Here is a 22,151-nt window from a genome sequence, read left to right on the forward strand (position 1 = left end):
AAAGTTAGAAAAGACTGAATGTGTAAAGGACAGAATAAAATTCCTGGGCCATGAAATTAGCAGAGAGGGTATATTACCTGATCCATCCAAATTATCATGTATTGAAAAGTTTGAAGCGCCCCGAAATAAAAAGCAACTCAGGTCAATGTTCGGTTTGTTTGGATTCTACCGACGTTTTGTTAAAGATCATTTATTTAATGATCCATGTTTACTCAACCTGCTAAAAAAGAATACCCCATGGGTTTGGACTCCAGAATGCCAGTCTGCTTTTGAGGGATTAAAAGATTGTTTGATTAATAGTCCGCTCTTGCACCATCCCGATTTTACAAGACCCTTTTGCATGTCAGTGGATGCAAGTGGTTATGGGATTGCTGTAGAATTGTTTCAGCTAGAAACAGAAGGCGACCAGGAGGTTCATAAAACTATTGCTTTTGCAAGTCGTTCATTACAATCTGCTGAGCGAAATTATGCTATCTCAGAATTAGAGGCACTAGCCATAGTATTTGGTATGCAGAAGTTTGAGCACTATTTGTTAGGACAGAAGGTAATTATCTATAGTGATCACAAAGCACTTACATTTTTGAAGACTTGTAAACTAAGGCATCCAAGGTTGACAAGGTGGGCCATGTACCTTCAGCAGTTTGATCTTGAAATTAATTATATACAGGGAAAGAGCAATTTGGTAGCAGATGGGCTATCAAGAAGTGCTGAATTATGGAATGAATCAGAACTTCCTTTGGCAGAAAGGAATGAGGTAAGTATGTTGACAGTACATGGGCTCAGAGAGGAGAGTGCCTTAAAGAAAGTATTTAAGAATTTAAGACGAGAACAGAATGAGGATGATCAATTGAAGCTAGTTAAAAGCTATTTAGGGGGACCTAATTATCCAAAGGTAGCACAATATTACTGTCTACACAAAGGAATTTTGTTCCGTAGGAGGAAGGTAACTTTAGCAGAATGGAAAGTGTGTTTTCCTTCACAGCACGTAGATCTGCTAATAGATTATGTACATCTAAGGTATGGTCATTATGGTACAAAAAAGTGCATTGCTAAACTAAATGAGAAAGTCATCTTTGATAACATGCATCGTAGAGTTGCAGAAAGGTTAGCATCCTGTGTTATTTGTCAAAAGGTAAGAGCAGTAAATAAAATAGTGCAAGGGGATATGCATCACGTAGACCCAAGTGAACCCTTAGAGTTATGTGCAGTTGATCTTTTTGGACCTCTCCCGACATCTAAAGGAGGATGTACGCATGTTTTTGTGGTGATTGATGGGTTTAGTAAATATGTTAAACTGTATCCGATTAAGAGAGCCAATGCCAAAACACTTGTAGATAAATTGGAGAAAGATTATTTTGTGAAAATTGGCAAGCCAAAGAACCTATTGTCAGATAATGGTCCTCAATTTGTATCAGAAAAATTTAAGTTGTGTCTTGAAAGGAGCGGAACTCGGCATATAAGGATTTCAGCATACTTTCCGCAAGGAAATATGAGTGAAAGGGTTATGCGAGAACTGAATAGACTATGTAGAACCTACTGTGCTAGGAAGCATTCAACATGGGCTGATCATATTAAGTATTTTGAAGAGATAATTAATAATCTGAAACACGATGCCACAGGTTTTGCTCCATGTGAGCTGATGTTCAATCAGGAACCACATAATATCATTCCGAGTATGATTGACTTTCCAGTTCTAAGTCAGAGTACATTGGATGAGAAAAAAGCACAGGCCAGGGCAAATATACGCAAAAGAGCTTTAGATAGGAAAAAGAGGCATGATGCAAGGGCTTCCCCCACTAGTTTTAAAATTGGTGAGCTAGTGCTGGTCAAAACAAAAGAAAAATCAAAGAAAATTTCTGCAGAAACTAAAAAGTTTATGCATGTATATCATGGACCATTTAGAATAGTAAGTAAACCTCATGCAAATGCCTATCGTTTGGAATATCCAAAGAGTAAGAGAGAACTAGGTCTAAGAAATATTGTGGATCTAAAGGAATTTAAAATTAACAGTAATTAATTACTGTAGGGAGTCTGCCACTCTTTGGCGGATACACGGTTTGGCGTACCGTGCAGTCCCAGCTGGGTGAAACTTTATTTCCTTTTCAAGTTTCATTCCCTTCTTCTGGTCTATCATAACAGGTAAGAATCACATTTGTCTTCATGTTGTATATATGCTATTAGGTTTTAAGTATTCTTAGTAAGGATCTACCTAGTGAATGGCAAAACAAAAGTCTGAGTACCAATAAGAGGCAAACATGGCTAAAATAAATAAATTAAAATATTTCATGTAATTGTAAAGGGTTAGAAACTACAACTAAGAGAGACACTTTGCAGTATACGAAGTACGGTATGAATATGAATAATCCATGAGATTATGCAGAAGGTAGTATGTTGCTAGAAATAAGGTTGTCTGAAGGAAAACAGCGTAAGAAGGTAATGCTCATAGAGGCAAGCAATGGCGTTTTAGAATTAAATAAATGGAGATGTGTGGAAGTGGTGTGAGGATCGCACCAAATATATAGAAACAGGACGTCAATAGGCTGACAAAAGGAAAAGGGAGAAAGAAGTGGAGAAATGAAGTATTTTGAATCTGGAAGAAAAGGGAGAAAATGAATGAGGTGAAGAAGTGAAGTAAGTAAATTGAAGTAAATGATGTAGGATTAAAGAATAATTCCCTCACGTCTCGTGAAATGGTGAAAAACGCTAAATCTTGCTTGAGGCAAATAAATAGTTAAACAGACAACAGAAACACACAAATATTGGAAAATGCAGAAATTTGGAATCGGTATACTGAAAATAACTAATTTCTTTAGTAATTCATACAATAAAGCAAAGTGCTGGTCAGCAAATGACTTCTTTGATGAACTAATCCATACGATAATTAAGCCAGCAACTTGACAAAATGCAAACGTCTCGCGCTGCTGACGCCACACGGAAGCGCCCGATCGCTGCCGAACACATTGGTCCAACCTTCTATGCAGCAACGACAAATCTATTCCTCATGGCGTTATACCTATATGCAATTCTGCTTCTTTTCATTTCAATAATCATTCACTTATGTGAAATACACAAGATATGATAGCATGCCTTAGTTCCTTCCTCATTGCACACTTTCAAGGCTAGCAAAGAACACATGGGTAATTTTTTTTTAATGTTGTGCATTCGAGTTGAAAATTGAAAACGTAACGAATCGGAAGCAGTACTGAAACCAGTAAGCAAACAAGGATTGGTTTCGGAATTCCAGTTACGTTTGCAATCGATAAAAATACAGTAAATGTGGAATTAAAAGTCTTACAGAAGCGTACTTTTCACAGCATTTTTTTCTGTTTCTGATTATACGAAATATAGTAGCAAGAAACAAGTTACGTTAACGACGTCCAATGTTTCGTATTACTAGAGCAAATACGCATTCCAGAACAGAAAAACGTTCAAAGTAGCCCTCCTGTCGCAATGTTACTCATGTAAGCGGTATAAGTTTTAGTGTATAAATCAGCTGTTGCACGCACACGACAGTAATAATGAACAAGCAGCAATCATAAAACAACTCTGCTAATGTTTTGGGCTACTTAAAATGGCGGTAGGCATCGCCCACTCTTGACTTCAAAACGATGTACAGCGTAAGTATGTTGTACCACCTCTTTTATGCATTTATTTATTACACCTCCATGGTTCTGTCTCCGGATATTGGTTGTCTCTATGAAGAAAATCGTAATTCATAATTTTAAAAACATGATCTGTGTTGTATATACTTCGTCTGTTTTGATTCATTTGTTAAATGTGGAACTTGACAAAATTTGCTAATCAGCATTTAATATTCACTGTACAATGTACGATACGTATCAATTTTTAACATCTACATATTCACAAACAACTTATGAATTTGTTGAAGATATTGATAAGAGTAATTCTGAGGAAGAGTGTGAACAAATCAAGACTTGGTTTGCAGATGAGGTACTATGTATACTGCATGTAAATGTGATCTGTTTTCTTCTGGTTTATTTATTTATTTATATAAAATGTTTAATGTTACTTTTACACTGTTAAGGATAGTAATGATACAGGCTGAAACCACCAAATAAGTAATCGAAAGTAGATGCATTAGCACTACTACACCAAATATTGTGTAAATTACCAACAAAAATTTAAAAGTTGTTAATTCTTCTGGCTATGATGGTGTTTTAGCAGAGAATTAAAATCCTGTACTAACTTGATGGCAACGTCCCCTGAGCTATCTTTATAATTAGCCTAAGACTCACGGCACATTTCCCCAAAAAATTGTGTTACCATATGCCCTACAGCAAAAAATGAAATTAATTTTTCTTTTTACCAGTTTAAGATGAACATTCAAAAACATTTACTGCTTTGACGTTGGGCGTTCAAACACTACGAAAAATACCTTATTAGCCATTCTTTCTATAATTTATCAAAATATTTTCCTTCTGTGGGGTAAATTCAGGCCAAATGTCAATGTGGTACAAGTTTTAGTTTTTCCAATATGTAAGCAACTAATATTGCTCTCTGAATAGATTTAAGGTACGTGAATACTTATCATGAAGTAATAGATACACATAGTAGCAGTGTAGCTTAAGAGAAAGAGCGGCAGTATTTTCAGAGGAACACACACACAATTATTGCATATATTTTACAATAGTTGATGTTTGTTATTCATACAGTTTAGTGGCCCTTCATGTGTGTTCAGTGCATGAGTGAATATACCTGACATAACTGCTGTGATTCAAATGCAAATTGTGACATTTCAGTTTGTGTGTTAAATAACAGGCGAAGTTCATTATGAAATTCCAGTTGCTGATACACATTAGATTACAGATATCACATACATTTTTTTTTCCAAGTGAAATTTTAATATCTATCACAAAGAGCTACGGTGTCAAATTAGATATGCCATCCAAACAACAAACCTAAAACAAAAATGAAAAATGTTTCACAACCTTCAGAAACAGATGAGCAATAGGAAGAAAGAATGGAAACTGCTCAAATAAGCAATATTCAAGCCTTTTCATCTGATACAGTTGTGAAAATGGAAGCGAGACTGGATACTATATGACCATGTACTATTCAGTCAATATGAATCCTGGATGTTAATTTCCATCTTCTTGTATTCCATTACAGTGCTAATTATGACTACAGGTTACATTCAAGGGTGGTTACTGGAAAGTTGCGTAAATAATGCATGTGCTACAATGCCCTCTAAATTAAGAATGATGCACCGGGAATGTATTTCACAAGTAGAAAAGGGAAACTGCTTGAATTATTTTCACAGCCAAACCATTATCAGCTTCTCTATCAGGTTGTAATGTTACCATTTGTTGATTTGCTAAAAGACATTAATACACGCTTGAGATCTTAGAACATCATAGATGATTTGATCTGAAGATATTGCCAGTGTACATTATTGAAAGGAAAAAAGAATGAATGATAACATACATGTGAATAAATTTTTAAGAATGTACTTATGTCTCAGAAATGTAACACAGTTCTGCTTGGGTTTTCTTTTGTAATCTTATGTAATAACCAGACAAATATTTCCACTTGATGATCTATTCTTTCCTGTCATTTCAACCAAATTTTAACTAAGCTTTGTGCAAGGGACCTGTCATGCTGACAAACTTTCACAGGGTAAATGGCTCAAAAGTACTCCAGATGCAGGTCCCCGAAAGGGGGCTCATCAGTCCAGGTGCCTTAACAAATACACAAGAAACTGAAGTGTAGTATGTGCACTAGGATTCTGAACCAAAGTTTGATGGAAGAGGCCCTCACTAAAGTTGGTGGATTGTTTAAGAAACATATATACATAACCTTATTATTAAATTGATGGAAAATACTATTGAATTTATTTAAACTGTGAGCATTAAAAAGTTCCTTAAAGAAGATCTGTTTTGATGAGTTTTTGATTTAAAATTTACTGACTTTATCCAAGAAACTGAAGTTTAAAATGAAAAATTTTGGGAAGGGGCCCAAGAACGCATCTCTGGGCCCCATAGGTCTTAGCGCCAGCCTGAAAACAAGGAAGTCACCAGCCAGTATGTTAAGGGCACACCATGAGACAGAAGATGAGGAAATGAGTAAATACTTGTACACTGATTCAAGTAGGAAATTGTTTATTAACAGTTAATGTCACTAACAATTAAAATGCATACCTTGCACAACTTACATTTAATGGAAATAAGTTAAAACAGGATATTCACAGATTTTTTGTAAATTCCTGCAACACTTTGTCAATGAAAACTTCTTTATTATCAAAAATTAATTTTCTGTGTATGCTCATCATTGCTAGGCCATTGAGATGACTTTGTAGCATCATGCTTCTGAATCAAATATTTATCCATCTTAAACTGCTAAAAGACTGTTTGACAGTGCATGTTGTACAAGGGAAAGTAATCAAAATTTTCAGAGCTTTTTGGGTTCGTGGAAAGATATTTTTCATTTCATTAATTGTATCACAAATAGTTAGTTCCTCTTGGTTCTTTGTATCACGTGGATGACGTAATGACTCTATATGCATCACAGTTTTCAGTGTCCTGTCAGATCAAAAAAAATTAAACATATTTTTAACTTATTAATCTTAAATATCTTATTGCTTGCTGCACACCAAACAGGTATTGTCTATACCGAGCCTCATTCCAAGAAATGGTTTGGTTTTTACTTTTTGAGGCATTACTATATTGCGAAACATAAGCTCAAAAATATGAAACGTTAGTTTCAAACGTGCTGGATCTATAGTACATCAACAAACAACATTTGACAGCTGAAATTAGTGTAATGCAGAGCTATGAAGCTCAAGTAAAAGCAAACAAACTACACCACACAGGCCAACAGTGCACCTTGCCTTTTTCAAATGTCTGTGCTTTCTTGGCTTGTAGCTTGATTTGACTTTAAGATACACAACTATTTAATGTTTGATTCACAACTATTCTTCAAAAGAAGGCAGCCATGCCCAGGAGGTCTGAGTTGTCGTGTCACCAAATGGGCAAATCTCGTGGGGGGGGGGGGGGGGGGGAGATCTCAGGTTTGAATCCCAGTCTGGTACACATTTTCACTGACCACTGCTGATTCCAGCTAATGTCCTGATGCAGCTGATATCAGTAAGCCCTCTCCTTTCACTTCTCCCCAATTCCAACTCCAATTTACATATAATGTATGAAATTGTTCCAAATTTTGTTTCTAACAAGGATCTTATGGCAGTTTGGGGTAAATTTCCCATTAAAGAGGTCTTTTTATAGGATATTTGGAATATTGCATTTGATGCTATTTTATTTAAAAGGTGTCTCATGCAACTTCACATGGTATACTTGGTTTCTTGATTAGGCTTAGTGAAGACAGCTAGGTCATCATCAAATGTTTGCCACTTCACTTTGGTTTACTGTCCTGAGGTTCTGAATTTTTACCCTAAATTTTTTAAAGACATTGTCCAACAGCATAACTGAGGAGAGCCCATCTCCTTGTTAAACTCTTAAAAATACTTCAAAAGGTCTTGAAATTTCATGAAGGAATTCATTTGAAAACATGTGTCTGTGGTTTTCTGGTACATTAGTTCTCTAGCCCTCCTGTCTACAGTGAGCTCTTCTAAAGTGATCAAAACTGTTTGTCTGTGGATAGTGTCACATACTTTCTTCATATCCACAGAGGTGGCAAATGTGTTATACTTCAGTTTATTCTTGTGGGAACAACAATATTGCTGACCTGTTCTCTCTAATTGAGCAATACAGTATTTTAGTTTGTAACATATGGTCATCTATGGATATAAGATGCGATAAGAAAATATGGCAGATAATTTTATTAGAAACAAAATAGTGAGCATTAATGGAATTTTGTTTAATTACTTTTAACTGAAGTTCTTGGTTAGCAATGCACTTATCCCACCACTGAATTCATGCCTGGAAGCATTTCTGGAAGGCTTGCTTTGAAAAGGGCAGTCAGCTGCCCCTTCATCGTCCAGTGTGAGGAATGGTATCAAAACATTTTCCTTTAAGCAGTTTTAATTTTTGCAAAGAACCAGAACTTGCATAGTGCTATGATGGGCACACAGGTGTGGGCAGACAGGAATACTTTTTCCAGCCATAAACTCATTAATCAAAAGTAAAGTGTGACATGAGACATTGTTTTGATGAAGAATGAAGCTTATGGCCAATTTTTCTGATCTCTTTCTTCATACATTGTTCCACAAGCATTGCAGTACATCTTTGTAAAATTCAGTAAAGTAAGGCCAGAGTTTGATCCCCAGTTACAATTTTGGACACAAAGTTAATTCTGAATGTAGGCAGTTCGTCTACTGCATGCAAACTGACATGCAATTGTTCTTCTGTTGATAACTTGAGAGACTGGAAACAAATTTTGCACTCACTCATCTCATTTTTAAATTATCAGTTAAGATGCTTTGCACAGATCTGTACAAGATGCTACGTTCTTTGGTAAGAACTTAAATAGTCTGTTTGAATGGACAATTTTTGCCACTTCTTGCATGTTTTCTTCTGTTTTTGAGGTTAATCATTGTCCTGAATGTTGCTTGTCTTCTACTAACTCATTTCTGCTTTTAAATCATACCACTTGTAAACTCATCAGAGTTATAGCATTTCATGAGTTCCTTTCACACTTTTTTGCAACTTGAAACAGAATATAATGTTCATATGTTGTTTGAAATCAATGATGTGCAACAGACATAATACAGATGGCCTCACTCTAGCATATCTGGGTGACAAGTCAGAACATGTTGCAAGTTGATGCTGCCTATCTCAGTGGATCAGGCTATAGTACAAATTACATAAAATAATTGTTGCATCAGCAGACCTTTTAAAAAATTCATTCTTCATATTTTTTAATCATATGTTGTATGTATTGTGTATACCTAATAAAGAGGCTTTTGAACTCCATGATGTGCTTCATTATCCAACACTATTGCATACTGGTCTTTCACAGTTGGTGATCAGACTACTGTGTGCTGTTCATTCGTGTTAAGTATTTTCTTCTATTCCAGCCATGTGGCATTCCTGCACTTATTGCATCATGAACTTTTCTGATCATTCTGCTATTCCCTATTCTTCACTAACAGCAAACACAGTGTAAATTTGGCTTCATAATTGATAAAATGTGACAGTAACATTCCACAAATTGGTGTTTCATTGACAAATGTGATTGCACAACAATGTTTTACAATGGACAATCTTCTTATTGACTTTGCTGTAGAAACTGCCTGTGGTGTGACTTGTGCTACCTCACATGAACATTTCCATCAGCTCAATCCAATTAATCTTCCAACAACATCATGCTTTCATTTGCATGCTCCAGATTCAAGCTTACTCACTACACATAATCTGTTGAGCGCATCTTAGGACTCTGACATTACTGTTCATGGTTTACCATCCTGCACATCTGACTGGGATTCTCCACACTTTTCACTTTGATGATTATTATCTCTGACACGAGCAAACTGGTTCTTGGCACCATTTTTCTTTGTGACTTCCAGCTCATTTCCTCACTGCATATGGACACGTTAACACACTCACCTTCTAGACATTCTGTCAAGGGAATCTACAATTCTGCTGCCTTGACATAGTGTCATGAGGGCATCGATCCATGACCAGATCTTACAACTCATCCATCTTCCATGAGCAATACCTGTTACAAAGCACTGATTACAAGGAATAAGAAATATGTTCTAGACATCCAAGAGCTACACATGGACGCTTATGCAACTTTGACTATATTGTGGAACAACAGTGCAATGCTTTACCACTGCATCCATGTGGCCAAGAATGAATTTTCTGTGGCATGCTGCCTTCTCAACCATCTTTGTTCCTTGCCTCCAGCTCCTACCCATGGAGCTGCACTGCCCCGTGCCCACAGGAGTCAAGTGATACACCCTCTGTGACCACAGAGGTACTACATGTTAGTGAAATGCATTCCACTTCTGCACCATCCCCTACCTCTCAATGTAGCTCCATCTGGGACTTGTTTGTTACGTCTGTGATTGAGAATGGAACAATGGACTGAACATCACCATCACTGGGACCCTGGTGAGTCAATACCCTCACACATTGAACCCTCATCGTCTCCATATAGCAAACACCACAATCAATGAACTACTTCAGGTGGACATTGTATGCATTTTGGATGGTTGCTGAACAACACTGATCCACCTTGTCCCTAAAAAAAATGGTTCAGTTAGACTGTGTGATGATTTTCATGCCCACAATACTTGCACCATCATAAATAATTACTCTGTACTTGACATTCAGGATTTCATGTGCTACCTCACTGGTGCTATAGTATTTAGCATTGTTGACCAAAAAAAAAACTTACCTACAGATCACTATTCCCATAGAGAACGTCCACAAGATGGCTATAATGACTCTTTTTGGCCTATACAAGTTCCTCTTTATTCCATACAATTTCAAAAATGCCGCCCAAATGTGGCAATGGTTTACTGACGGTATACTCTTTCAGTTCTCATTTTGCTATGCATATCTTAATGACATATTAATATTCTTGCCCAACTTTGACGTTGATTTGCCTCACATCAAAAAAGTCCTCAGTGCACTGGTTGATAACAATATCAAGATAAATTCTAACAAGTGTCAACTTTTCCAAATGCAAATAACATTCCTAGGCCACATTGGGAATGCCTTGGGCATCTGACTCACCCCCAAGCACATAGATATTTCTTCCAATTACGTCTGCCTTCCAGCTATCAGAAACTTCGTCATTTCTTGGGAATCATTTATTTCTAGTTCCACCATCTACCCCCTGTGGCCTCCCTCTAGGCCTCCTCACCCAAGAACTAAATGACAGGAACACCTCTGGGTAACATAAACTTATGTGGACACTGGATGCCCTTGTGCAAGCTAATTTCCAATGCTTAACTCTGTTACCATAGGTGCAAGAAACCTAGCCATGGCATTGTACTGGAACAGGAAGTAAATGGCTTACAACAGTCCCTGTGCTTCTTTCCCACAATCTTACCCAATCACAATGTAAATGGTCCACTTTCAAGAAAGAAATTTTAGCAGTTTGTGAAGCCATGCACTACTCTGATCCCTGACTGTTCAAGGATGCTACCTGTAACCCTCCAAAGGAATAATGCCTGAAGTGATACAGACATTTAGAGTACATTGCACAATATACACTCCTGGAAATGGAAAAAAGAACACATTGACACCGGTGTGTCAGACCCACCATACTTGCTCCGGACACTGCGAGAGGGCTGTACAAGCAATGATCACACGCACGGCACAGCGGACACACCAGGAACCACGGTGTTGGCCGTCGAATGGCGCTAGCTGCGCAGCATTTGTGCACCGCCACCGTCAGTGTCAGCCAGTTTGCCGTGGCATACGGAGCTCCATCGCAGTCTTTAACACTGGTAGCATGCCGTGATAGCATGGACGTGAATCGTATGTGCAGTTGACGGACTTTGAGCGAGGGCATATAGTGGGCATGCGGGAGGCCGGGTGGATGTACCGCCGAATTGCTCAACACGTGGGGCGTGAGGTCTCCACAGTACATCGATGTTGTCGCCAGTGGTCGGCGGAAGGTGCAGGTGCCCGTCGACCTAGGAGCGGACCGCAGCGACGCACGGATGCACGCCAAGACCGTAGGATCCTACGCAGTGCCGTAGGGGACCTCACCGCCACTTCCCAGCAAATTAGGGACACTGTTGCTCCTGGGGTATTGGCGAGGACCATTCGCAACGGTCTCCATGAAGCTGGGCTACGGTCCCGCACAACGTTAGGCCGTCTTCCGCTCACGCCCCAACATCGTGCAGCCCGCCTCCAGTGGTGTCGTGACAGGCGTGAATGGAGGGATGAATGGAGATGTGTCATCTTCAGCGATGAGAGTCGCTTCTGCCTTGGTGCCAATGATGGTCGTATGCATGTTTGGCGCCGTGCAAGTGAGCGCCACAATCGGGACTGCATACGACCGAGGCACACAGGGCCGACACCCGGCATCATGGTGTGGGGAGCGATCTCCTACACTGGCCGTACACCTCTGGTGATCATCGAGGAGACACTGAATAGTGCACGGTACATCCAAACCGTCATCGAACCCATCGTTCTACCATTCCTAGACCGGCAAGGGAACTTGCTGTTCCAACAGAACAATGCACGTCCCCATGTATCCCATGCCACCCAACGTGCTCTAGAAGGTGTAAGTCAACTACCCTGGCCAGCAAGATCTCCGGATCTGTCCCCCATTGAGCATGTTTGGGACTGGATGAAGCGTCGTCTCACGTCCAGCACGAACGCTGGTCCAACTGAGGCCCCAGGTGGAAATGGCATGGCAAGCCGTTCCACAGGTCTACATCCAGCATCTTTACGATCGTCTCCATGGGAGAATAGCAGCCTGCATTGCTGCGAAAGGTGGATATACACTGTACTAGTGCCGACATTGTGCATGCTCTGTTGCCTGTGTCTATGTGCCTGTGGTTCTGTCAGTGTGATCATATGATGTATCTGACCCCAGGAATGTGTCAATAAAGTTTCTCCTTCCTGGGACAATGAATTCACGGTGTTCTTATTTCAATTTCCAGGAGTGTATTTCTGTATTCCTGAATATCACTGAACATGTTTGTACTTCCTTCTTTTATCAATCAGCTGAAGTATTTCTTCTGTTACCCATGATTTCTTTACAGTTACCTTCTTTGTACCTATGTTTTTCTTCCCAGCTTCTTTGATTACCCTTTCTAGGGGTGTCATTCCTCTTAAACTGTACTGCCTACTGAGCTATTTCTAACTGCTGTATCTACAGCCTCAGAGAACTTCATGCGCACCTCATCATTCCTTAGTACTTCTGAATCCCACTTCTTTGCATGTTGATTCTTCCCGATTAATCTCTTAAACTTCAACCTAGTCTTCATTACTACTACATTGTGATCTGAGTCTATATCTGCTCCTGGATATGCCTTACAATCCAGAATTTGATTTCTTCTGATATCATCTGGCCTTTTCCTAGTGTACCTCCTCCTCTTGTGATTCTTGAACATAGTAGTCACTATTACTAGCTGAAATTTTTTACGGAATGCAATTAATCCTTCTCCTCTCCCATTCCTAACCCAAGCCCATACTCTCCTGCAACCTTTTCTTCTACTCCTTCACCTACAACTGCATTCCAGTCCCCCATGATTATTAGATTCTCATTTCCCTTTTCCTATTGTATTATCCTTTCAACATCCTCACATACTTTCTCTACCTCTTCAGCTTCAGATTGTGACATTGGCATGTATACCTGAACAATCATTGTCAGTGTTGGTTCGCTGTTGATTCTGATAAGAATAACCCTATCACTGAACTGTTCACAGTATCTCACTCTCTGCCCTACCTTCCTGTTCATCTGACCAGCAATCTTTGCTCTATTTCACTTCACTGACCCCTACTATATCTAGATGGAGCCTTTGCATTTCCTTTTTCAGATTTTCTAGCTTCCCTACCACATTCAGGCTTCTGACATCCCATGACCCAACTCATAGAATGTTATCCTTTCATTGATTATTCAATGCCAGTGTCACAGAGTTAAAGGCAGAAACCTCTGCAGGAGTCCATGGAACACATCAGTTTCTGAAGGTATATTTTCCAGAAAGCAGAAGGTTGAGTGGTTTCTGAAGTGCTGCTAAATGCAGAATATAACATTTGTAATAACTGATCAGTCCTAAGAAATGACACAGTCATTTAAACATTTGTGGCAGAGTAAGTTGTTGGATGTCATTAACTCTTTCAGCAGAGGTGTGATTCCAACTATGCTACTTTGTATCCCAAGAATAGTATCTCTTGCTTGGCAAAAAATCATTATCCATATTTATCATTGTTCCAAAATTTTGCAGCATGACAAAAACATGTCATAAATGTTAATGATAGTGTTTGAGACTTTGGGAAAAAATTAGAATATCATCCATGTAACAAAATGTAAATGACAAGTACTGCAGGACTTTGTGCATAAAATGCTGGCATATTTGTGGTGCATTGTGTTCAAAGAACCCAAACAGCATAGGTATGGCAGTTTTATACATATCCCTCTTTGCCATTGGTATCTGTGAGAAGTCATTTGCTCATTTAATAATACTGAAGATACATGAGCCTCCACATTTGAGTTAAAGTCAATTGCATTCAAAACTGAGTACCTATATGGAATTCTACTGGAATGGAGGCCCCAATAGTTTCCACACAAGTGCCATGTTCCATTTTTCTTCTAGAGCACGTGCGAAGGAGAAGCCCATGGGTTGTGAGATTTAGGAGATCTAGACACTGAAGTATCTGATAGCATTTTACTGAACTCAGACTTACCTGCCTGAAATTTATCAGTAGGTAGGTGTCACGGTTTTGTGGCCTCTGGATGACATGGAGTTGTGAGAATGAAATGTCGTGTAGAGTGGCAGCGATTTTTAGAGGCCAGCATGGGTCATTAAGTGCAGGATACTCATGTACTGTAAGGTAAGCAGTTTCCGGTGTGCCAGCAGGTGAGGGAGGGGTAGGTAGCTGAGCAAGGGTTTCTCACAGCATCTGAACACTGAAAGGAATGAATTCACTAATTCTTCATCCATGACAGACACTTTTCAGCATAATACTGCACTACTCTTGCACAAGTTAGCATTGGCACTCCACAAAGCACTTCTGTGATCTTGTATTTCAGATATTTGTGCCTCAAGCATGTAACTACTCTCCTGTAGCTTTATTACCTTAGCAGAAGAAGAAGTGAGCATCTTACCATATGCTGTTGCATGTGGAGTCTACATGGAACAGTAATGAATGCTGTTGACATGGTCATTGCGGACATCTTCAGGTGGTCTGATATGGTGTCAAGCTGCTATGCCAAAATGTTTATGATACGAGCACCATCTGCACACCTGGCTATCACTAGAAGCTGGGTGAGTGGCAGCTTCATGTCACTGCAACCTGGTGTAAAGGTGGGCATTTCACTGATGAAATGGCTCTGACATTGAAGTGGGCGCAGGCACAGGTACACTGTCCTTGAAACAGTTGAGACCACTGTGCTTGGATCGGGGCTGCCCAATGGGAACTCATATTTCACTTCAAACAAACTTGGATCTGTGTAAGCAGTTGCTGCAGAGTCTGGTTTTCATACTAGTTCATCAATGGGAAGGTCAGGAAAAGCTGATAATATTGCGTACACATTGCAGAGTCAAACATTGAAACCAAAAAAGATCTAGTGACTATTCAGATAGCAAGCTTTGTCCCGTCAGTGTGTGCAGTGGGTGGAGCACTTTGGAGGAGGAAGTACCAATTGGTGCCTCACTCTCCACAATGTTTTTAAGGACAGTTCTGGAGGTGGCACAAAATGTTCCAGGTAGCATTCTGAATAACAGCAAAAGATTGTTTGTGAAGCACATCCACCAGATGTTCACAAACTGTAAAGTCCAGTTGCAGAATCACAATTGTAAATTTCTCCATGATAGATTCAACATTGTCGAAGGGAAAAATGGCAGTGACTTCAGTTAAGCACAACTGTGCATTATTCAGCCAGAAAGGTAGAATTTTTATATGCCTGTTTCCCATCTAAATACTGTTGTCAGTGGCTTGATTTGGCACCTGAGTTGATCTCTGTTGTGAAGTCTCAGGCTCTTCTTTAGCAAAGATGGTACACCCCATAGCAGAGTTGCAGTATGTCAGAATGCATGCAGAAGGTAAACTGTTCAGCTTCTGGTTGCAACTTATGGGTATTTGAAGTAGACTTGTCTGAAAAATTACCTTTAATCCTACCATGTTTTACAATCTTTTATAATTTCTCAAGCATTCTATGTTATCCAACATGTTTTTCACACAGAAGTTCCAAATGTAAAATAAATAATTGACTTTGTTCTGCATAAAAAGAAACCATTTTTAATTCTGTAGCTATGCATGACAGTGGAAAATATTAACTATGTTGATGTATGCTGAGGGTGCATTATTAATATTTATGTTTACAGCAACAATATTAACTTGAGTCTTTATATGTTTAGTAAATGCAGTGAGTAATACATAGTTTCTCTGCTCACAGACATAGAGACAATACTCTGTTGATACTTTAGCAATGAAGTGGCAGCTTAACTACGGAGCTTAACTAGAAAATTGACCAGTGTATATTCTGATATGCTTTTAAATAGTAAACAACACATTACAATAAATATTACTAACACATGGTCACATTTTAATAATTTTCAATTTTTCAGTCATTCAACAGGTATACTGGTTGTGTAGCAAGAAACTGCTTACATGGTAAAGGAACATATGACTGGAAATATGACAGCAAAAAGTTATCATACAGTGGTACATTCTACGTAAACAACATTGATGGTTACGGGCAGTTTTCTTATCCTGATGGCTGTGTGCATGAGGTTTGATTAACACAATTTATATTAACTGACTAGAAATGATTATCTCTTGAGAAATATCTTATATTCTTGTCATACCTATAAAACCTCAATAGAATCAAATATTCCACCAAATGTGAACTGAAAAGTAAATTATGTCTCACTAGTGAGAGTTAAAAGGTGAATGAAATGAGATGGGTGAAAATTAATTCACATCATTTTCCACTGATGTTATCTTCTTATCTTACAACTGTTAATAAATTGGACATTGTGTCTCTTGGAAAAAAAATAAATTAAATAAAATGTGTTTGCCACATTACCCTCACTGTATCATGCAAATGGACACCAATAACCATACTGCAGATCAGACACCTATTGGCACTAATTGATGATTAGAATTAGGATTAAAACTTCAAAACATACAGCACAGTATTATAAAAGTTACTTGTGACTGATTGCAACTGCCAATTTGCTTTACCCATTCCAAACCACACAGTATCATTCATGTATATTGAAAAAATCATTGTTATAACCCTAACTGAATCAGTGCAATTTTTAAAAATTTTTTATAATTGTTGTCATTTCAAGAGGTAGTACACCATAATGATGTCATGGAGGATCATACCCATTACACAGCCTGGACAAGGCTTCATGTCATCTCACCATAATGTAAAATTCTGAGGATCAGTGTAAGTCATTGGTTGGCCTGGTTGGCACAGTGCCAAATACCCATGTGAGTCTGAGGAGCACACCCCTCTAAGCACATCACAGGTTTTGTGTCTTCTGTGTGCACCAAAATCTGTGCACCCAGAGACATGCTTCAAAGCCTATGATGGATGTGAAAATGGCTTCATGATAGATTCTCACTGCATGCAGCAGTAACTTTTAGTTGGCTATCAAGTGGTGGGCAGTTTTGTGCATAATGTTGTTGCTTTGCTTATGATTGTTTGTGTTATATAAAGTTACATTTTTCCTCTGGTTGGACTCAAAGCTATTGATGATCATTTCCCTGATGATAGAGGTGATTTCTAATTTAACTGTAGGATTTCTACATATTGGAAGTTGAGATAAAGGAGTGTGTATTTTGTTTTCTGTGGATCTATGGTTAATTTGATGTTTAGTAACTATCACAGCATCCAGAAGAGGACTCATTTGCATTTCCTTCAACTCTGGTCTTGAGATCTGTGACAATGCAGCCAAGACATCATTGGCACGTGACACCACAACATCAATTTGGTCATCTTCTTCCAATTGGTACAAGAGATGTTTGGCTGCCAAATCCAAAAACACTGGCCCAAAAATAGATTCCTGGAGGTTGCCTTTGATAATTCTTTTACTACTTTTTGTGCACCATTGACCATTCCTCAAAGAAATCTATGAAACTTTAGTACATACACTGGGAGACCTGTAGCTCACACCCTCGGGTAGACAACATGGACCATCATAAATTATCATATGCTCCCGTGATGACAACTAATATCAATATTGAGTATTTTTTGTTACATGTACCTACTATTTCAATCATGCTTTTAGATGCACCTTCAGTGCATTTCCCTTTCATAAAACTGAACTGGCACTGTTTAAATCTGTGAAGCCCTAAATGAGAGTGCAACCTGTTACACAGGAGCCTTTCCTATACCTTTGGAAGTGTGTTAATGAAACAGATTGTTCAATAGCTTCTTGTATTAGGCGGATCTTTATCCGTATACTTTTTTTTGTTATATCAACTCTGAAAATTTTCAGTTAGCAGGTACCCTGCCTATAGTCACCCATTTGTCACTACACCTACAGACCACAGTGGATGCAAGTCGGAGCACTATGGCACGTGTAGTGCACAACAACATTCAAATGGCACACCTGCTGCTATCTTGCTACGGTCGCAGGTTCGAATCCTGCCTCGGGCATGGATGTGTGTGATGTCCTTAGGTTAGTTAGGTTTAAGTAGTTCTAAGTTCTAGGGGACTGATGACCTAAGATGTTAAGTCCCATAGTACTCAGAGCCATTTGAACCATTTGCTGCTATCTGAAGTATCTGCAAGAGGTAGCCAAGCCACCAACCCTCATCACCAGGGCCATTGTGGATATGCAGTACTACACCAGTGACACCTGATGTGGGTAACATCTTTATAATAGCATGGCCCCCATTGTTAAATGTGTTTGTGGTATGTTCATTGTATCCTTGTTGATGTCACTCCAAAACACAATAAATGTATCTCTTTTGTGGTTGTGCATTTCATTGTGTTCCTAGTTGGAAGACAAGTGGTTGTTGGCTTGGCTATATTGACCCAGGCTCATCCACTGGTTGTCCACCTGCTGCCATTTCCCCCCAATGTTAAATCTGCGGAAGACTGGGACACATACAAGAAATGGTTTTGCCAAATTTATGAGGCATTCTGGGTGGATAACATGGAGGTCTGTAAGGCTCTTTTGTTATCATTGATACCCACTGGTATGTGTCACTTACTATGCCAGTTAACTCCTGTGCAAGAACCAGTGACACTTTCTTGTGATGAAGTATGTAGTTTTCTGTCCTCCTATCACCAAAGCATATACATGTGGTAAGTGCAAATGCTGAATTCTAGTAATGAAGCAAATAGCATAAGCAAACATAATGAGCTTGGGAGCCTGTGCTTTTACACCTCAGTCATAAGTGTTGTTTCATCATGGCTAATTCTTAGGAGCCTTATGCAGCCACATGGTCAGAGATGCTATCATTCATTCAGCCCCAGATAAGGAGGTCCATCAAAGTGCCATACAATTTTAGGACCCAACATTTTGTCTTCTGTGCTGTGAGCCACCAATTAGAGGATCTCACCATTGGTGACAGCATGCAGCCTTAATATGTGGAGCCTAGTGCACTGGGGACAAAGTACAAATGAGATAATAGAGCCAATGTGGACATAATCATCTTTGGCTGGAGGAACAGTGAACACCACTTCCTTCATAGCCCTCTTGTTTTGTACGGCATGAATGGGCAGCCTGCCACAGGTGACGGGCCTGTTGCCATTAGTGTAAAAAGAGGGTAAGATAGCAGTGGTGTGGATACCACCATCACCCCACTCCCCCTTCTCCTCCTCCCAGGGGTCATTTCAGGATTCAACAGACTTTGATAATCACACTGTTTTGTTGTTTTGTTTGTCGTGGTCTGTAGGCTAGACCAAACTGTTCATTGAACTGAGGATGATGGATAAGCCATTAATCTATGTTGAGACAGGGGCCATCCTACTCCTAGTCAACTTACAGTTGTACAACTGTGTAGGGACCCCACCACTGGCATGCTTCCTGCATTGATTTGTAAGCAACAACAAACAGCACATTCCTATTTTTGGCAAATTCACAGACAAATCAGTGTATAAGTTGTTTGTCTGTTTCATTACATGCTTGGTGGTTAATGATACAAGTACTGTAACTTTTTTAAGATGGAGTCCGACCAAGTGCCTTACTACAAATTGGAGTCCTAGTGTTCTAAGTTTTCAGACCTGTTTCGCCTCAGCTTAAGTTGTGCAAGAAATTTGATGGAACACATCACCATCAAACCCTCTGCCTGACAATTTTTTTTCAGACATAGCCAGTGCCAGTAGCTTTGTGTAACCAGGTTAAGATGGAGCTGGATCACATAGTATCACTGCAAGTGATTACGCCAATTTCCTCAAGTGAGTGCACTACACCCTTAGTGATTGTAACAAAGGATGTATGGTTCGCTTCAGCTGTGGTGACTTCAGGGTCACTGTTAATGGACAGACAATCATAGTCAATTACCTCCTACCTGAGAAGGGGGATTTGCTCACACAGTTGCCTTGGGATCAATTGTTTTGGAAAACTCTGTTTAATCAAAGTCTACATTCAGATTCCAGTGGACAAGTATCAAAACAGTTACATGTGGTTAGCATGCATTTCAGGATCTACCTGTATCAGTAGCTAATATTTGGGGTCACCAGATTATGATGGTTTTCTCTCATTGCATTAACCATTTTTATGATATCATCATGACAAGTGCTGCCATATAGGATCACCTATGTAACCTCCTTCCTTTATTTTCTGTTTTACAAGCTGCTGACCTCAAATGTAATCTTGATAAGTCTCATTTTTTCAACTTTCCACTGTTTATTTCTGTCATGAAATTTCCTGGTAAGGCATGAGCCTCATGGAACAACTTGTCACCCCATCCATCTAATCTGGAAGAATTGCATGCATTCTTTGGAATAGTGTCATGCTAACAAAGTATATTTCCAGAGTAGCTACTATCACCCATCCCTTCCTGTTGCTTTGGAAAAGTGCTCTTTTTCTTTGGTCTACATCCAGTGAGCATGTTTTTATGCAGCTTAATGATAAACTTTGCTCCACATAATGTCTTGACAAATTGCAACCTGGCAAGCATCTCGTCCCAGGGTGGTGGTCATCCTGAGCATCATCATTCAGATGGTTGCAAACAGCCTATTTATCTTGGCATCAAAAACACTTCTCTCAGCTCAGCAACATTATTCTCAGGTGGAAAAAAGGGCTCTTGTTATTGACTATACATTAAAAAATTTCATTTTTCTTGTACACTGTAAATTTCATTTAATTAGTGAATGTAAGACGTATATTTCATGTTTAGCCCATCAGCATCCTTGCCAGACAAAACCACTCGCCATCCTCAGCCCTGGGCACTTTTCTTGTCATGGTACAATTACAAGCCCCATTTCATCCCATGTCACAGCATGCAAAAGCGGATTCTTTGTCCTGGCTCCCCATGGGCCCTGCCCCTCTCTTTGACCAGGAGAACCTGATCTGTTTTCAACTGGATATTCTGACCATTCGAATCCTATTGTGGCCCAAAGTTGATTTATTAATTTTGAAGCAAGTTACTGATTTGGGCAGCTGGCCACTGTTCACACCACTTGGCTCAGTAAGGCAGTGTGACACTACAGGGAGAGTGAGTAATGGCAGAACTTGTATAAAAGTTTCCATAATCATCATCTTTTAATTGTCCTACATTATTGAAAGTTGTAGGTCTATAGACCATTATCAAATGTAGCTCTTTGAGCTGATCTAGAGGATGCTAAGCTTCAGTTTGCTAAATGATGGTCATATGAATGGTGGTGGACTATCTGTTGTTGAATAGATATATTTTCAGTCATTTCACTTCACAATACAAAGCGACATTAACCACTATGCTAACACAACACATGTAACTTGTTCTCCATCCTCACACTTCAAACTCATACTACATAGATTTACCTCTAACAACTTGGCAGCAAAGAAAATACTATCATATATCTATCTATTTGTGCAAAATAATCTTTATAACATAAATTTAAAAAAAGACATACAAAAAGTTGTGTATCATTGCTTATCTTTTTTAAGAAGTCCATGATCATCATTTTAATTACATTAAGTGTTTATATATGTTGACATTTAGACATTCTCGAACAGCTATATAGAAGTGGACTTCTAGGTTTTGAGTCTTCAACTTGGGAATTAGTCATTTCATATGTTCCAAGGTTGGTTTCTACATTTATCTTACTACCACCAGTTTTTGTTACAATTCCGCACAAAAATTTAGAAAGCATACAATGCAAGAAAAATGTTAATACAAAATAATAAAACTGGCTATGCCAATAAGATTTGAAGTGTAACAAATCGATATTCACAGATTCTTCATTACATGATATGCAACATTTTTGACTACCTTAGTATTATTACTTCATTCAAATGAGGACAAGAGCAAAATTTCATTGTTTAAAGTTATTTTCTCACAAAGTTTCAAAACAATTACAAAGTCTGACATTTTACCTATTTTCTAGCTCTCAAATTGTTACCAAATGTCACATAAATGGTATAAGCAAAGTATGGT

At 38.9% G+C, this 22,151-nt stretch overlaps 1 protein-coding gene across 2 annotated transcripts in view; it reads left to right on the forward strand.

The window, feature by feature from the left end:
- The first annotated feature begins 3,729 nt into the window (after positions 1 to 3,729).
- Positions 3,730 to 22,151, forward strand: part of LOC126273074 (uncharacterized) — a 155,306-nt gene continuing 136,884 nt past the window's right edge. The window contains exons 1-2 of one of the 2 annotated variants that reach the window (XM_049976488.1): positions 3,730 to 3,951; positions 16,175 to 16,339. In XM_049976488.1, the coding sequence (XP_049832445.1) occupies positions 3,826 to 3,951; positions 16,175 to 16,339 (291 nt within the window). In that variant the 5' untranslated portion in view covers positions 3,730 to 3,825. The remainder of the gene's footprint in view (positions 3,952 to 16,174; positions 16,340 to 22,151) is intronic. The other variant, XM_049976497.1, reaches the window with a different exon arrangement.

This window comes from Schistocerca gregaria, chromosome 1, assembly GCF_023897955.1.
Source record: "Schistocerca gregaria isolate iqSchGreg1 chromosome 1, iqSchGreg1.2, whole genome shotgun sequence".
Classification (NCBI taxonomy): domain Eukaryota; kingdom Metazoa; phylum Arthropoda; class Insecta; order Orthoptera; family Acrididae; genus Schistocerca; species Schistocerca gregaria.